The sequence below is a fragment of the Dreissena polymorpha genome, chromosome 1 (assembly GCF_020536995.1).
Source record: "Dreissena polymorpha isolate Duluth1 chromosome 1, UMN_Dpol_1.0, whole genome shotgun sequence".
Taxonomy (NCBI): domain Eukaryota; kingdom Metazoa; phylum Mollusca; class Bivalvia; order Myida; family Dreissenidae; genus Dreissena; species Dreissena polymorpha.
Window position 1 is genome coordinate 202,418,149 of NC_068355.1, and position 17,580 is coordinate 202,435,728.

The window sequence follows — 17,580 nt, forward strand, 5'->3', positions numbered from 1 at the left end:
ACCCATATCCGTTATCATTGATTAGTAATTATCTATAACAGTACTTTCATAGCTTAAAAGGAACCACGCGTATGTCTGCCCTTTTTTGCATAAACGGCGCGTTAAAATGCCCTTTTTTGAATTTACTGCAACATGGCCCTTCGCCCTCCTGGGAAAAACACTATATACATATATGAAGATTTTCAAGATATTCATTGGTTTACAATTGTACATTTTGGTAAAAATATTAGGAAAATTGTTTCTAGATTTAGGAAAACTTTGTTAAAAGGAAATAAACAGCTCCAGAAAAAATTAGGATTATATGTGACATTATGTGTTATGTTTGAGCTGAGAGCACAGAATAGAACTTAAAGCACAAAATAAAATTATATAAGCTCGGGTCAGTACTGAGGTCAGTTTGTTTGCATCAGCAGATCAAAACTTTATTAACTTGTTTGTGCTCAATGCTCAATTCTGTGCTCATTGCTCAAACTTCAAATTGTTTTCTTGACTTTTATATCTAATATTGGAGCTTAATTATGCTAACATTATGACCAATGTTGTTGAATGCTGTGTTCGTTACACTACTTTTGGTATAATACTCAAAGCATTTCAATGTTGATAAATATCTATAAAATAAACTTTTTTGAAATTGTTTTCTATCTTTAAATACCTAAACTTACTTTCTAAGGAAGTAGGAGGTCCAGCATGAATCACCCTCTAAACATGCCTCAAATCTGCACCCATGCCTAGAGCCACAGATGCAATTATCAGTCGGATCGTAGACCTTTCAGTCTGTAACGTCTCAACAATATGTTTCTTCAACTGAAAATTATTGAAAAGAAACAACATATAAATACTTTGCATGTTGATGGCTCAAAGATTAAACTAGATCCATTCCTAATAAAACATCAACCTTACTAAATAGTTTCTGACAAGTAACAATTAAACTAGTGTCATATTTACTGAAACTACATATTTAAAATATGTAAATTGGGCAATTTAGAAAAACAAAATAATGCAATTTTATACTATGATTGATTTTCATATTACGGACTGTATTTTTGTAAATCTAAATAATACAACATCGTACCTTCCCATCAGAGCCTTCCATAGATGAATGGTACATCATGACTCTTGCAGTTTTCTCCGATGGTTTTCCTGAGTAGAATTCATCACCAAGTATTTGCTTTGCAAGTTCATATCCATAACCAATCCAATTAATTGTCTTACAATATACAATAGTTATTTCAAAATTATCAATCTCACTCTTCAGTTGTTGCAAAACCGGTACAAATATATAGTCATATGGTGTAAATGAGGTATTCCCTTTGGAGTTTGGACTAGGACGATTCATAACGAACATCTTAATGTTGTCTTTTGCAGGGCTAGCACTTACAACTTCATAGTTAGTCAAATGCAGACATTTTGCAATTTCAGTTTGACCTGCTTTTGTTATTGTTGCTGACAAAGCAAGAATTGGGCAACTTACAAGAGACTTCAGTTGGTATATTCTTTTAAAGTCCTTCCTAAATTCTCCGTCCCATTCAATAACACAATGAGCCTCGTCGATTACAAGAAACTTGTTATAATCTTGAAATTTAACAGAGCGAAATAGTTTGTTCACTTCAAGAGAGTTTAAAACAGTCTCTGGATGAAAGAAAAAATATTTGGTAATTGATAAGTCAACAGTGTCTATACTCATAGACATAGAAAAAGATTGTCCATAGAGTTTCAGTATTTGCTGTTATATTATGGCATTTAAAGGCACAATAACAATCACAATACATTTTGGAACAATAAAAGGTAAAATTTCGTAAATTAATGATTTGCCATAACCAGTGGGTAGAGCACAGATGCAGTCTTTTTTTGATAATAATGTTTGTACTGCTTTAAACTGTAGTGGTTTGAGCTCTGATATATTAGTTTGGAATTCTGAACAATATTTCTGCAATGCATCTGTAATTGACTGGCTGTTTATAACCTGAAAAAAAGAAGAAAGAAGTGTAGTGTCAGGGCTAGTCTAAATTATTAGACCTTTGTTACACAGGATTATTATCCCACCATGGAAAATTACAAGCATCTCGATTTAAGCTCAGTCGGTAGTCATAATAGAATAATGATGATCACAGGTTTTAGTCCCGCACATGTCATTTTCTTCCTCTTGTGTATTATCCGAAATTACATTTTCCATTAATTTATCCGAAAACTATTCAACTTATGAAGAATGAAATATCTCATACAAAATCAATCGTTCCGTGAAAATGATTCATACCATTGAAATAATTAATTATAATACTGATCGGGAAATAAATACTTTCAAAACGAACCACCTTTTAATATTTGCTAGTTAACTTACTATTTCCATCGCGTCCGCCATTACTTCGTCTGTGCCTGACTCTTTGTATACAAAGGGGCAGGTAATCCAGACTAGCTGAACCAGAGATTCAAGACAAGGTGGATGCAAGTGAAGTACCAGTTCCCAGGGACATTAAGCCTCAGACACATAAAATAACGGTAACTTTTCTGTGCATTTAATAGTACAGATATTTCATCATTTTTAATGAACATTTATAAAGTGATTGCAATCCAGTATTGATTGCTCATATGGCTTGTTACAGCCTATAAATTAATGTTATGTCTAGAGCCGTTAAGCTGGGCACCCTGTCATGTCTCTTTTTAGCCTCGCCTTTTTTCCCCTGATCAGCACCATAATAATAAATGCCCTTCATTATTGGTAGCTGTAAGGCAATAGTTGGACTGCAGGTCCTATACTTCTAAAGCAATGCCTTTAATCATCTAAGGCATTGTTTGTCATTAAGTAGTAAACATAAAAAGTTCAACAGATGTCTTTGTGTGAAAGCCAGACCACAGAGTTGATGTCATAACCATTCAGTTATATCAGAACATAACATTCTGTAATTGTATAAAAGATAAACTAGTTAGTTTATATAATTTTGTTTTCCATATTTTCACACACACAATTCATTCTCAGGTTGTCACAGCCAGAGCTAAGAGGTCTGCAACCAGAAATACCAAAAGATATGGAAAGAAGGTAAAAAAATACCGTTAATTTCAGATAACCCTCACTGTTTCATTATGGAAATGTCCTACTGGTTCTTAAAACTAGGTCTTTTTTGTTGAAAAAAAAACCCAACAATCAAATCTATTTTGAAAGTAAAATATAAGTAAAAGACCGTATTAGTGTTATTATTTTGAGGACAAATACATCGTGCGTGAATCATATCCTGTTTATTATAAATTATTGTTAATTCAATAGTGTATTGATTAAAAAAACTTGCAATCTCATAAAAAAGAACTAGAACACACCATGCTGTTTTGATTTATATTTATATTATGTGATATCTTTATTTCTTTTGCAAACAAAAACATATCCTGTAATAATTTAAATGCACTTTTACTTACACTGAATTGTCCGGTAGGAATATCCGCAAGGATGATGATAACGTGGACTTTCTGTTTTTATTTGTGTGTTTCACTTTTAAATTTAATAAATTAAACAATAAAAAGTATCTGTTTTAATATTCAACATATTTGCCAATTATGCTATTGACCATACAATAAAAACAAAAACAAAGCTCTTATACTGAAGAAGTTTGAATACATGAATATATATATATATATATATATATATATATATATATATATATATATATATATATATATATATATATATATATATATATATATAGTATAGGAGTCAAACGATAAATATTTAACAAATATATTTGCAAAACAAACGTGACGTTGAACAAAACAAATCATTGACAATCACAAAACGTTCCCTATTTCGTGATAGCACGATTATGAAGTTTTCGTTTGCACAAACCATCACATGCACACGATATACGGATTGCATTATTAGACTTAACTAGATATGGATGTTTAATAAGTGAGACAGGTTTTAATCAAAGCGTTTATTGAATCAGATTGTTCCTTTAAAATTAACTTAATTCATTTGTAAACATAATAACTTTATAAGTTTCATAGACTCGTGACAATGGGCACATTCACTCTGAGTACATGACGACATATCATTTTCGTGTGTAGATTCTCTAATTTTATCAAGAAATCTATGTATGTTCAATGAAGTCCGATTAGACAGTGAGTGAAAAGGGAGGTTAACATTATGAACTCACATATTCTATAAAAAAGAATTATCTCAACAAGTAAGACTTTTCGATGATTAAGACAACTTCCTTTATTAAGACACATTCACAAATGGCATCATATCATGTGCAAACAAAATCAACCAGTTATGTAATGGGGTATTGATATTGTACTTAAACATCATATTTGCTATAATGTATGATCTACGATGATTGGTATTCATTTGGCAAATGCATCCGCGCTTGACGCTGTCCTGGTTTTAACATAAAAGCAAATGTTTAGTAATTATATTAATTCGTGAATACTTACTTAAACGAGTTTGTTTTCCGTTTCCGGACATAGATTGTGTTATAAACCACCTGGGTGTAAATCTTGATCACAAATATATTATCCTGTCGGTTTGTTATACTGGAAACCGAATAACACAATGTACGCGATGAGAGTATTTATAATGGAACATAACGAAAAACACTGTATGTGCACATATTTTGGAAACCAATTAATGTTCTTATTGCGCAATTCATATAGGCTCATTATTGAGCTTAACTGTTCATAACTATTAAACACCTAACTATTTTTCTTTACGTATGTGTTTTAATGTGACGGACATATCAATAGGATTAAGATGCAGATATCTTTACTAAAATACATGGATATTTTGGTGATTTAAATAAAATTGCGTTCAAATGAGTATGCCATATGCTTAAGTGCTCTACCGTTTCAAGGTCATTGGCATATTTCGAATATAAACAATGTACGATAAACAATTGCCAATGCTTAATGCCCTACATTTAGTTGTTGGAAAAAGAGCCATGGGTCGATTGATACCCTACAAACAAAATCGTCAATTAAGCTTACTAAAAGATAATATTTATAGTTTACTTTGTGCTTAAGTTTACTGACGCAAACGAATGTCATTTGTGTTCGTTCACGGCGCAACAAAAATCATCGAAGAGTCGGTAGGTCTGACAAACTCCTTTTGTAGCTATTTTCACCACTCCAAATTTGTCAAAACAATGTGCAATGATATGAAAAAAATCCCCTTTATTTCCATTTCAAAAGTGTTAGTTAATTACGTCAATTACACTTTCGCTTAATAAAGTTTATTGAGTTTCATAATTGTTTTATTGAATGCAAAATATCCCAATTCATAAGACTTCGTAAATAAGAAATACATCTATAAGATTGTTCCTATCTTTTGTCAACGTGCATAGAAGCTGGGTGTTATAAGTTACAATGGGCTTTTACTGTTTATAATATATTATGATGTGGCTGGGAACGCGATTTTGACTATTGTGGCGCTGACGTCGTTTCCGAGAAAACACGTGCGAAAGAATGCATGATTTTAAACTCATTTTTACGTACGTTTGCCTGCACAAAATATACGAAAACATAAATGACAAACTTGTAATGTTTCAAATAAAGAAAACTTAATTAAGAAAATCGATTTTCTTCAGTTGTATAGTATAATTTAACCGTAGCTGTGAGCGGATTTTACATAAATAGACTTTTATTTGACTGATTGCTACGATGTTAAATTTCCGGTTTTTAGCATAGGTGCAACGCACTTATGCTTAAGGTACACACATGTATAAGCTACATTTCGAAAACCCACATCGATCGGTTGACCATTATGAAGCCTTTCCTTTATTTTTTAATTTAGTATATGGTAATTCTTACATTTTTTTTGAAACGTTTTTCTAACGTTTACTTCCAAGAATATGGCTGACACCGTATTTAGTGAATTTTTCTAAGACCGTTTTACGTGAAAAAACCTGCTAAGAAACTAAAACAAATTTCGTTCGTAAAACAATTCTGTTCTTGTTGATAGTGACCTCACACCTAATTTCTATTTCCTTTGTTTACTGTTCTGTGAGAGGTCAAATGTTTACATAACTGAATTCATAAGGCCCTGGTTTAAGGATATGTAACATTTCATCGGTTAATTATAATAGAAATTAAAACATATTCTCAGCAGGAAGTGGGTCATAAAGCACTTTTATTCTTTGAAAATGTGTAAAAAATGGCGGAGTACGATGAATGTTTTCTGATTTATGACATGGATTCTGACCTGCTTTTCTATGGATTTGATGAAGTAGAGTTTGAAAGTAATAGAGATGTGATAATTGAATTTAAAATGATTTAATTTGAGCCAGAAATTAACGTTACGAGTAGAGCTTACGGTTTAAATGTGGCATCGGATTTAATGGATTCTGGACGAGTGTTGTGTTTGTAAAATATTAAATGGAAAGCTGTAAATGTATCAAGTCGGAAAAGAAAACGGATGGTTGCATAATGGTATTCGTGAAATAATGTAATTCTACGTATTTATTTTCATATTTATGTCATTTTGTAACCATTCACATTCGTCACTACTTGAAATTCCCGTTTCTAAAAATAGAACATTTTGGTAGCAACAACAAAGGGGGCGACTCGTGATGTCAGAAATTGTTAAGGTTACAATATACTAAATAATCGAGTCATGAAGGTGCTGAACTCTCTAAACAATTCATCATATTTTCCTCGAAGGCATTTTATACACTTTAGACTGTTGTTTTGGTTTTATCGTTTGGAGATATTGATAGGGTATGCAGGTGTTCATTACTAAATCCCTGAAATAGGATAAAATTGGAGATTAAAGTAAAAAAATGGCACTGCAAAAGGTTACAATCCACTAGAAAACGGCCGAAAAAAAGGTGCAAAAACAGTCGATTTTGATTTGAGTCGAATTCTTTTTTGGTTTGAACATGACATATCTTTTTTATTGCTTAAATCGATTCAGCTAAGAATGCCCGTCAAGAAAAGGTATGGTTATGGCGGTCTCTATGTGCAAAATGTTGTATTTATTTTCGCTCAAAGTTGTCGCTTTTACATCGAAACATATAAGGAAACTATTCAGTATATTTTGATCTAAACATTTACTTCAGCAGCAACTTCCCTGTATCTTGCAACTATGCTTTCAGCGCCATCGGCGCCTTCGTTTATTTGTCGCATTTGTTTGGAAAAACGCCTTTATTTTCGCTATTAAGTTAGCAACTGATTGTTAAATAGATCGTTATTAAAAAGAGGTAAGTGTAATAAATTGTTTTACATGTCTGCCTTATTTTAATGTTGAAGTATTCTTTTAAATTGCTTTAATTGAATTGACCCTGAAGTAATTTTTGGCAGTCTGTTGTCAGTTGATCTTCGCAATTCAAAATGTCGGCGGATTAATGCAATTTTTCAAGAACATCTTGAAAATGAGCCAGTTGACATCATCCCAGGCAGCTACTATGTCGTACAAGCTAGATTCATCACAGAATGACTCTGATTTTATTAAGGAATTGAAAGACGTTGATGAACTGTTTTTCCAAGAAAATGATTTTACAAATTCCCCTCCCATTGTTGAAAGCTCCTTTCTTTCCACTCTTGTAGATAGTGATTGTGACAGCTATGATGCTGTACTTGACAACAATGAAAATAATTTTGATGAAACTCCTACTAATTCTTTTGTTGAATGCTTTCCCACACATGGCAGGCATGAGGACGACGAAGAGTTAAAAGTTATTGATAAAATGCCCCAAGACTCTTGTCAATGCATGTTGTTAAATGGCAAACCTTGTTCAACAGTGGTAGACTTTGACAGTTTAGTTGCTTACAGAAATTCTTGATTAGAAATGAGTAGAAGTTAGCGAGAACAAGTTATGAAGAGTATTATTTGCACATCGGGTAAATTCATCACAGACCTCATCAAACAGAAAAAAGGGAAAACTGCGCAAAAAACCATCACGAACATATTTCTATATGGGACAGAAAATTTGCAAGAAAACGTTTGTGTTTGCACATGGCATTTCATTAAGTACATTACAAAATATAGCAATATATCTTGATAAAGGTGGTATTTTGCCCAGGGTGCATGGAAATACTGGAAAACTTCCCTCAAATATATGAGCTTTGAAGATAAGAAAAGTGTTAAAGCTTTTTATTGAGGAGTATGCTACTGAAAATGCACTCCCTCTACTAGGACGCCTGTCTAACTGCCCAGTTTGCACATTGCTGCTCTTGCCTTCTGATAAGTCAATTGCACAAGTGCATGATTTATATAATCACAGTGCTGAACTGTCTCATTACAGAAAGATATCATTAAAGCTGTTTAGATCTCTTTGAAATGAACTTTGTTCGCAAATTGCACTGGCCAAGCCAATGACTGATTTGTGTATGACATGTCAAACTTTTGGGTCTAAATTAAGTCAAACAGGCCAATTTACTAATGAACAAAAATAAATTTCTCATTAGTTATAAGACCCACTTGGATCAAGCTCACAAGCAAAGAGAACAGTACAGAGAGATGACATCGAGCAGCAAGGATGTTTGCTTAAATGAAGACCTAAATTAAGGTGTGCATTACCATATAAAAAGATTCAGAAGTAGCATGTGAATGAAAATAATAATAAAACACTATCAAAAAGATGTTGCTATCAAGTATAAAAAAGCTATAAATATGCTGTCTTACCTGATGCACGTGAGCTTCGGTTTGCTAAAAAATTATTACTCAAGTCCTTGTAATTTTTTTCTCTTGAAATGAATTTTACTGTTAAGTTTTCAAAACTCAGTTTTTGTTGGTTTGCAGGAGCAAAGCATTGTAGCAAAGATATCTGCTACCACTATTCACGGGACTTTGCACAGAATGTGCATTTCCCCCATCATGCACAGCAAGTGGGCCCCATTTACTTCTGCACCCCCAGAAAATGCCATGTCTTTCTCAGCAGAATTAACAAATTACACCCCTTGGGATGAACCGAGTTATATGACATATTTTTTATGCAGCAAACACGCGCATTAACATGCCATCTTTTTTAATTAAGTGTGTTTAGTTTGATAAAAAGGTAGAGGAGGTTCGCGCTTCTGGTGTGAAATAATAAAATAGCAAATAATGATGGTTTAACAATTATAATTGATTTATTGTTGATAAATCTCATGATTTGATTATTGTTTCGTTGTAACAGCATACACATTTTGTTACAAAATCATTTTATTTGTTTGACAGGAAAGCAAGTGTTCTATAAAATCGATGAACCAGAACAGCCAGACGGGTGCTGAAAGTGTTGTCAGCTTGGCTCACCATTATTTCCAACACTTTGGTGTTGGAGAAAAGCATGCAGAGGTAATAATATAAAAATACAAATAATAACCTATTTTATAAGAATTTAAAAACCAGTACATGTCTTATGTTGCCTGCATTATTATTGTTATTTCTTATTGTATTTCAGTTATATATTATATCTGTTGTCACACTTAGTTAACTTTGTTACAACAATCATTCATTTAAGTTGCAATTGTGTCTGGGGCCTATCTTTTCATTTTTCTTAAAGCAATTAGTATAGTATCTTTGCATTTGGATAATTTTCCTATGCTTTATATTTATTGGTTAAATATTTCATGGTATAAACTATAATTATGAATGTCAAGGTTAAGTTAATTCTTTTTATGTAATACCATATTTTAGAAATGTCTGGAGCATCCAGTTTAAGTTTTAACATTAATTTAATTGCTGCTTTCATAACATATCAACGGATAAAATTTATCTGCACCATTTATTGAACATGACCTGAGTATTGTGGCGTTTCGATTTTATTTAAAGACTTTGGTTGAAATGGCCTACAAAAAAGAGCAACATTACTCCTATTTTGCTTCATCATCGTTTTTTATTTTCAGATCCACTTTGATAATTCAATTGGGCAAAACAAGAACCACACAATCGTTTGGTATGCCATGTGGCAGCCTCTGACTATTATGCGTTTTGAATTTGCTCACTGATGACTTTGTTTACGTACAAATAAACACTAGAGTATGGTGAACTTTATGTTTAATTTCTAATGGATCTTTTGTTTTTCAGGAATTTAAACAGAAATATAACATTTTAAATTGCTATGACCTGTCAGTACCATATAAATATGTCATAAAAAGTGCGTATAAAATATCAGATTCATTTGTATGGCAATGTCACTTTGTATTTGCAGGACTCCACGAAACCATATGCCTGATCTCCATGATTGCTGGGCACACTAAGTTTGCCCCTGACTACCACTTTGGTATCTTGAAACTGAAATGGAGGACATCCAATGCAGAAACAATGGAGGACATTGCTGCGACGGTGACTGCTTCATCAAGGTCTAGCCACAATTTTCCACAGTTTGTTAAAGATAGCAACAAACCCGTTGTCTTCCTCAGTTGGATAAACTACCTGGAACAGTTTTCCAAGCCCTTGAAAAACATAATCAGACACCACCATTTCATAATGGATAGGTCAAAGCCAGGTATTGTGACGTGTAAGGAGCACATGGATTCTGAAGGGATGTGCTTCAATATATTGAAGTCTGTCAGTCCAGCAGCTGGAGAACTCCCACCCACCAAACCAGCCCCAGGCCTAGACCTCAACAGACAGTGGTATCTGTACAACACCATCAGCCCCTTCTTCAGATCGGTCAATGCCAGGGATACTGTGTGTCCAAAACCAATAACAAAGAACCAAGAAATGGACAGTGACAAACCCAGAAAAAGAAAGCATAGTCAGTTATCTTAAAGTAACATAAATACTCAAAATCAACAATATTTGGTATCTTGTTAAATCCATGTATCAGGCCGCATCTAGTGTCTAATTCTAATTTTTGTCTATTGCTATAAGGAACAATCCTGGAAAATTAATTTTGTATTTGTTAACTTTATTGTTAATTTTATTAGCAAGGCTGTTTTCGGAGAAAACCCAAGCTATTGTCATAGCCAGCTCGTCGTCCGCCGGCCCGTCCGACGTCCGCCGTCGCCGTAGGCGTTTTGCTTAAACCTTAACATTGGCCATAACTTTTTAAATATTGAAGATAGCACCTTGATATTTGGCATGCATGTGTATCTCATGGAGCTGCACATTTTGAATGGTAAATTTTTAAGGTGAACATCATCCTTCAAGGTCTAGGGTTGAAAAAACAAAGTCAAGGGAACTAATAGGCTTTAAATGGACATAGTTATCTGACCTTCCCACGTATATATTTTTGTTAAATAAATCAAAGCGGCGCAGAAGGCGGCATTGTGTTTCTGACAAACACATTGTGGTAAAAGGTCAAGGTCAAGGTCATCGTTTACGGTCTACGGTAAAAATACAAATTTAAGGGAAATAATAAGCTTTAAAAAGGGAGATAATTATTCAATATTGAACATAGCCACTTTATATATTTGGCATGCATGTGTATTTCATGGAGCTGCACATTTCGAGTGGTCAATCACAGTCGCGGTAGTGGCATTTAATTATTTGCTACTAAAAATAGAGATTTGTTAGAGACAATTATTTTCAAGGGAAGTAATTTATATAATTATAAATCTCATATTATATATTTCCTTACTAAGAATTGGAGTACTTTTCACAATGACTGTACACATTTTGATAATTTATAACTCAAATGATTGATTTGTCAATTTGTTTTTTAATGATATAATTATAATTTCTTTGATGTTCATTACATACCTGTGGACGTATGTCAATAGATACATGATCAACTCTGAAAAAGAAAGAAAAACTCTGGCTATGATCTCTTTTAAACAGTGATGTCTGACATGGTCATAATTGACTGTGAGACCCCCCCCCCCCCGGTGGGATTGGGCAACATTCAAGGGAAGTAATAAGCTTTAAAAGGAGATGATTTCTATACCTGCCAAAAGATAAATAGCAACTTTATTTCAAAGCGGCGCAATAGGAGGCATTGTGTTTCTGAGGAACACATCTCTTGATATAATTATCTAATTTGTGAATGCTAGTTTTCATTAAATACCAGTGGACTTATGTCCATACATACATGATGAACTCTGGCTATGATCTCTTTGATAAACCACAGGCCTTGGTTGTCAGTGATGTCTGACATGGTCATTTTTGACTGTCTACAGACCTCCCCCCCTGTTGGATTGGACAAAATCCAAGGGAAGTAATAACGCTTTAAAGGGAGATGATGTCTATACCTGCCAAATGATATATTGAAATTTTATTTCAAAGTGGCACAGAAGGGGCACTGTGTTTCTGACGAACACATCTCTTATTGGGTCACTAGGTCAAAGGTCAAGGTCACTGTTACCTCTTAAATAAAATTCTGACAAGCTTTTGCAGCCGAGCGTGGCACCCGTTATGCGGTGGTCTTGTTTTTCCAAATATTGTACGAAATATTCGTTGATTTTGAGGGTTTATTTGCTTTGAGATGTCAGTTATTGTTACAAAACTAGAGCTCTGTGAAACATGTTATAAAGGTTTTCATTTGTGTTTAGCTACTTAACACGTTGGGAACTTTTTCCTTTAGTTAAATGTTATAGTTACAAAAAGATTTATCCATGTATTTCATCAATTTAATATAAAGTTTTATACATGACAGAGATACTATTAATTTAAATAACGCCAGTGCTACAAATTAAACATAAACATTGCTGTTATGATCAATATAAAACTTGCTATGACTTTATTAGATCAAATAAGGTGGAAAGAATAATAAGTTGTGTTTCCATGGCAACATAAGAATTCTTAAATGTTAGTTATTAATAGATCCAGTTTATAACAACAACTTAAAAGTATATTCATAAAAAGTATATAGCTCTAGGATTACACTCAGTGGATTCTCTAAAAAAAGACTAATCAGTGTATGTTATGGTGAAAAAAGCTGAATATTTACACACCAGAACATAGGTTATAATTTTCAAACAATATAATCCTCTTCAGAATTCTTAGTCTCTGTATCAAAATTATGGCTATTTAAGCAGATTCTATGTATTTCTCTCTAAATATCTTCTATTGAATACTACAAATAGTTAGTTTTATCAAATCAAAGCATTTTATGTATATTTTTAATACGGTTGTCATGGCAATCATTTTTAACTGTACATTTGAGATTTGCAAGGAAACATCTTAAAGGAATCATATGTATAGGGTTGCAGTAGATGTTTTCCATGACTATTTGTTACTTTGAAGCTGTTAAGATTGAAAATTAACATTAACTTGTTGACACATTATTTAAAAGATTAAGCTTGATGTTTCTAAGGTTTTCCATTTCTTCAAATGCACCACATGTACGAAAATCGTCATAACTTTTTTATTATTTGGATTTGGACGCTCAAATTTAAAATTTAGGTTATTGAAAAGTTCTTATGTTTGAAACAATAAAAATCTCATGATGTGATTTTTGAGCCAGAATAGTCATCTTACCATTCCCTGCCACATATATAGTTTTATTTGACTAGTTCATGTTTAATTCAGAGAGGTTTCTTCTATTTTCAGACACGACGATTTATTTACGGGAATTACCAACATTGACTTTTTTATCATTCTTCGGCAGTTTTCCCTAATTCGAAAACACGACACTAAGTGGGGGAACATAAACCATATCGACTGTTTAATGATTCATTAAGGTGCGTGATTTTAACACTGACATCGACAACCGACATTCGACATTCGAATATCGAGATGGGGCGAATGTCGAACCAGCTCTGACATCGACATTTGGCAAAAGTCCCGAATAGCGTGAAGGGACGAATGACGAAACAGCTCTGAGATCGACATTTGGCAAATAATCCGAATATCGAGCTGGGTCGAATGTCGAGCCTGCTCTGACATTATCATCAGGCAAAAGTCCCGAATTTCGAGCTGGGGCGAACGTCGAGCCAGCTCTGACATAGACATTCGGAAAAGTCCTGAAATCGAGCTGGGGCGAAAATCGGGTCAACGCTGACATCGATATTCGGCAAACATCCCGAATATCAAGCTGGGCCGAATGTCGAGCCAGCTATGACATCGACATTCGGCAAATGTCCCGTATATCGAGCTGGGGCGAATGTCGAGCCAGCTCTGACATCGGCAATCGGCAAAAGTCCCGAATATCGATCTGGGGCAAATGCCGAGCCAGCTCTGACATCGACATTGGGCAAAAGTCCCGAACATTGAGCTGTGGCCATGTCGAGCCAGCTTTGACATCGATATCCAGCACTTATCCCGAGTATCGAGCTGGGGCGAATGTCAAGCCAGCTGTGACATCGAAATTCGGCAAAAGTCCCGAAGATCGAGCTGAACGAATGCCTAGCCAGCTATGAATCGATATTCGGCAACAGTCCAGAATAGCGAGCAGGGGCGAAAGTCGAGCCAGCTCTGACATCGACATTTAGCACAACTTGCGAGCATCGAGTTTGGGCGAATGTCAATGCCAGAGCTGGCTTATCGACATTCGATATAAATCCCGGATATTGAGCTGGGGCGAATTTCTTGCCAGCTCTGACATCGACATTTGGCAAAAGTCCCGAATATCGAGCTGGGAAGAACGTGGAGCCAGCTCGACATTGGGCAAAAATCCCGAAAATAAAGCTGGGGCGAATGCCGAGCCAGCTCCTCACATTGACACTCGGCACTAGTCCCGAATATCGAGCTGGAACGAATTTGGAGCCAGCTCTGGCATCGATATTCAGCACTTGTCCCGAGTATCGAACTGTGGCAAACGTGGAGCAAGTTACACCTTGGGCAAAGTCCGAAAACATGAGCTCGGGCGAATGTCGAACCAGCTCTGACATCGGCATTTGGCACTAATCCCGAATATCGAGCTTGAGGGAATGTCGAGCAAGCTCTGAAATCGACATTCGTCAAAATCCTGAATATCATGCTGGGGCTAATGTCAGGACAGCCATGACATCCACATTGGGCACTACTCCCGAGTATTGAGTTTGGGCGAATGTCGATGGGACGAAAGTCTTGCCAGCTCTGACATCGACATTCGGCAATAGTCCCGTATATCGAGCTTGGGCGAACGTCAAGCCAGCTGTTACATCGAAATTGGGCAAAAGTCCCGAAAATAGAGCTGGTGCAAATGTCGAGCCAGCTCTGAATTTGACATTCAGCACTTGTCCCGAATATCGGGCTCGAGCGAATGTCGAGCCAGCTTTAACAGCGATAATCGGCACTATCCCGAATATCGAGCTGGAGAAAATGTCGACATACGACACTTGTCCCGAATTTCGAGCTGAGGCGAATGTCGAGCCAGCTTTGACATCGACATTCGGCAAAAGTACCGAATATCGAGCCGAGGCTATTGTCTAGCCAGCTTTCACATCGAAATACAGCAATAATCTTGAATATCGCGCTGGGGCCAATGTCGAGCCAGCTCTGACATCGACATTCGGAAAAAGTCCCGAATACTGAAATCGGGCGAATGTCGAGCCAGCTTTCACATCGAAATACAGTAAAAATCTCGAATATCGAGCAGGAGCGAATGTCGAGCCAACTCTGACATCGACACTCGACACTCGTCCCGAATATTGAGCTGACGAGTGTCGAGTTTCGATGTCAGAGGTCGCTCGACATTCTCTCCTGCTTGATATTCTGCATTTCGAGTAAGATCGAATGTCGGGCCAGCTCTGACATCGACATGTTGCAAAAGTCCAGATTCGGCACTAGTTACAAAAATAGCGCTGGTGCGAATGTCGAGACAGCTTTGACATCGACATTCGGAACTAATCATGCATTTCGAGCTGGAGGAAATGTCGAGCCAGCACTGACATCGACAATAGACACTTGTCCCGAATATCGAGCTGTGGCGAATTTCGAACCAGCTGTGACATCGACATAAGACACTAGTCCCGAATATCCAGCTGGTGTAAAAATTGAACCCAGTCTTTACATCTACATTCCGCACTGGTCCCGTTTACCGAGCCGGGGCGAATATGTAGCTGTTGCGAATAGCGAATTTAGAGGAATTTCACTGACGATCAGGTATAGTTTTCTAAAAGAAAAAACTAAATTAAACTAGATTACACTTAATTGTTTTAAAATGAAATGTTGGAATCAATATTTATGTGCATAATCGTCAAGATTATTGTTACAAAATGGAAAAATGAAATAAAATAATAACACTTTTTAGAAAAAGAAGGAAATAATGCCAAAAAACAACAACAGATGCACAAAACAGTCCTCTGTTCAACCAAATTTTTTAATTGTCTTAGATTTTCTTTAAGGTAGTGGGAGCCTTATGGGTACTTTTACAGGAACAAAATTTGTTATTAAGTACACAAAGTAAATTGTATATCACAACTTATTGCAAAATTTAAAAACATTTTACTACATTTTAACTTTTTATACTTGGTTGAAAACACCTACCCCAAGACTCTATGGGAGGGAAAGACCGCCAATATCATTTATCACCAGAAATGTTAAACGTGTTGAGTATTCAGCTGATATGTTCTATGTTGCAATTATAGATTATACATACATGGTAAATAATATCCGTTAAAATAAACAATGTTTGATATTTAATGTTTCAATGTTCAACATGTTTATTTTTAAGGTGGAGACATCTCAAATGTTCATCTTGTGCATTGTCCAATTAAAACTATTCAATAAATAAAAAAAATCAATGTTCAAAATGTAAAATATACATTTTAATGATTAACTTTAATTTTTTAAATCGCATACACAACGCACAAAATTTTGTCACAACTCTAACGCTTCTTAACAAAGGTGAATGCTAAAGTACACTCATTTGCAACTGTTACTTTAACGAACTGCCGATTTCCACTGTGAGCATGTACACACGTCTAGATTAATCACCGCGTATCTTTACATCTTGAAATGTTACAAGTTGACATTTTTACAGTTGTAAAGGCTGCATGAAATCTACACGCGGTGGAAGCAACACAATTATTGTTCGTCTTAGCCCGGAACCAATGCCTCGCTTACGGGCCGGAAACCATTGTTAATATAAACAATGATTCTTCCGGTGCACAGGTGTTGGGCGCTTGGTCAAGTCACTTCAATACTCACAATATGTCATAAAACAACATTTTTCATCATTTTGACACAGGAAACTCACCTACATCAACGTGTTTAAGCCATTAATAGCTTTAATGGCGGTCGATTTTCGTAAACTATGTACCATTTTGTTGGGAAAGGTTGTCTCGTGACGAAAAATGACCACGAACGGCTTCTTGCCAACATTAACTACAAGAAAACAATTCTCATTTCGTAGAAAGACTACGTCGGCTCTCGTCTGATCGAATGTTCAGTGCCGACATTTACAAGAGTAAAAGTATCAAAATACCCCAGCTACAGAACATAATCCGCATTAGTTCAATAAACAACTGGGAGTTTATCAACTTACAACACAGATTTATCTTTTTGTTCACACCAAACACTAATATAATCGTTATGTTTGAATGTGTATTTCAATCGTGTACGATGATCCGTCCTTCATCTTATGCTATTAATTCAACTATTAGTTCCGCGCCTCAGAGTTACCGAATACCTGAAACCGAGAGCCGTATATACCTTGAGCGCGTCTGATCGACATGGAGCTGGACTCGAAATTGCCGATAAAGGAGCTGGACTCGAAATTGCCGATAAATAATTCCAGTTTTACAACGATTTCGACGTTATAACGCAAACAAAATGACAAATCTGTGTTGTAAATTGATAAACTCCTATTTGTT

The 17,580-nt window shown here is 35.3% G+C and overlaps 1 protein-coding gene across 1 annotated transcript; it reads right to left on the bottom strand.

The window, feature by feature from the left end:
* Window positions 1-681: 681 nt before the first annotated feature.
* On the bottom strand, window positions 682-2,407 carry LOC127864664 (probable ATP-dependent DNA helicase RecS). Its single transcript, XM_052404507.1, has 4 exons — window positions 2,339-2,407; window positions 1,819-1,963; window positions 1,073-1,629; window positions 682-804 (listed from the first exon to the last, which is right to left on the bottom strand). The coding sequence occupies exons 1-4, from the start codon at window positions 2,357-2,359 to the stop codon at window positions 700-702; spliced, it is 828 nt and encodes a 275-aa protein (XP_052260467.1). The 5' UTR covers window positions 2,360-2,407; the 3' UTR covers window positions 682-699.
* Window positions 2,408-17,580: the final 15,173 nt, after the last annotated feature.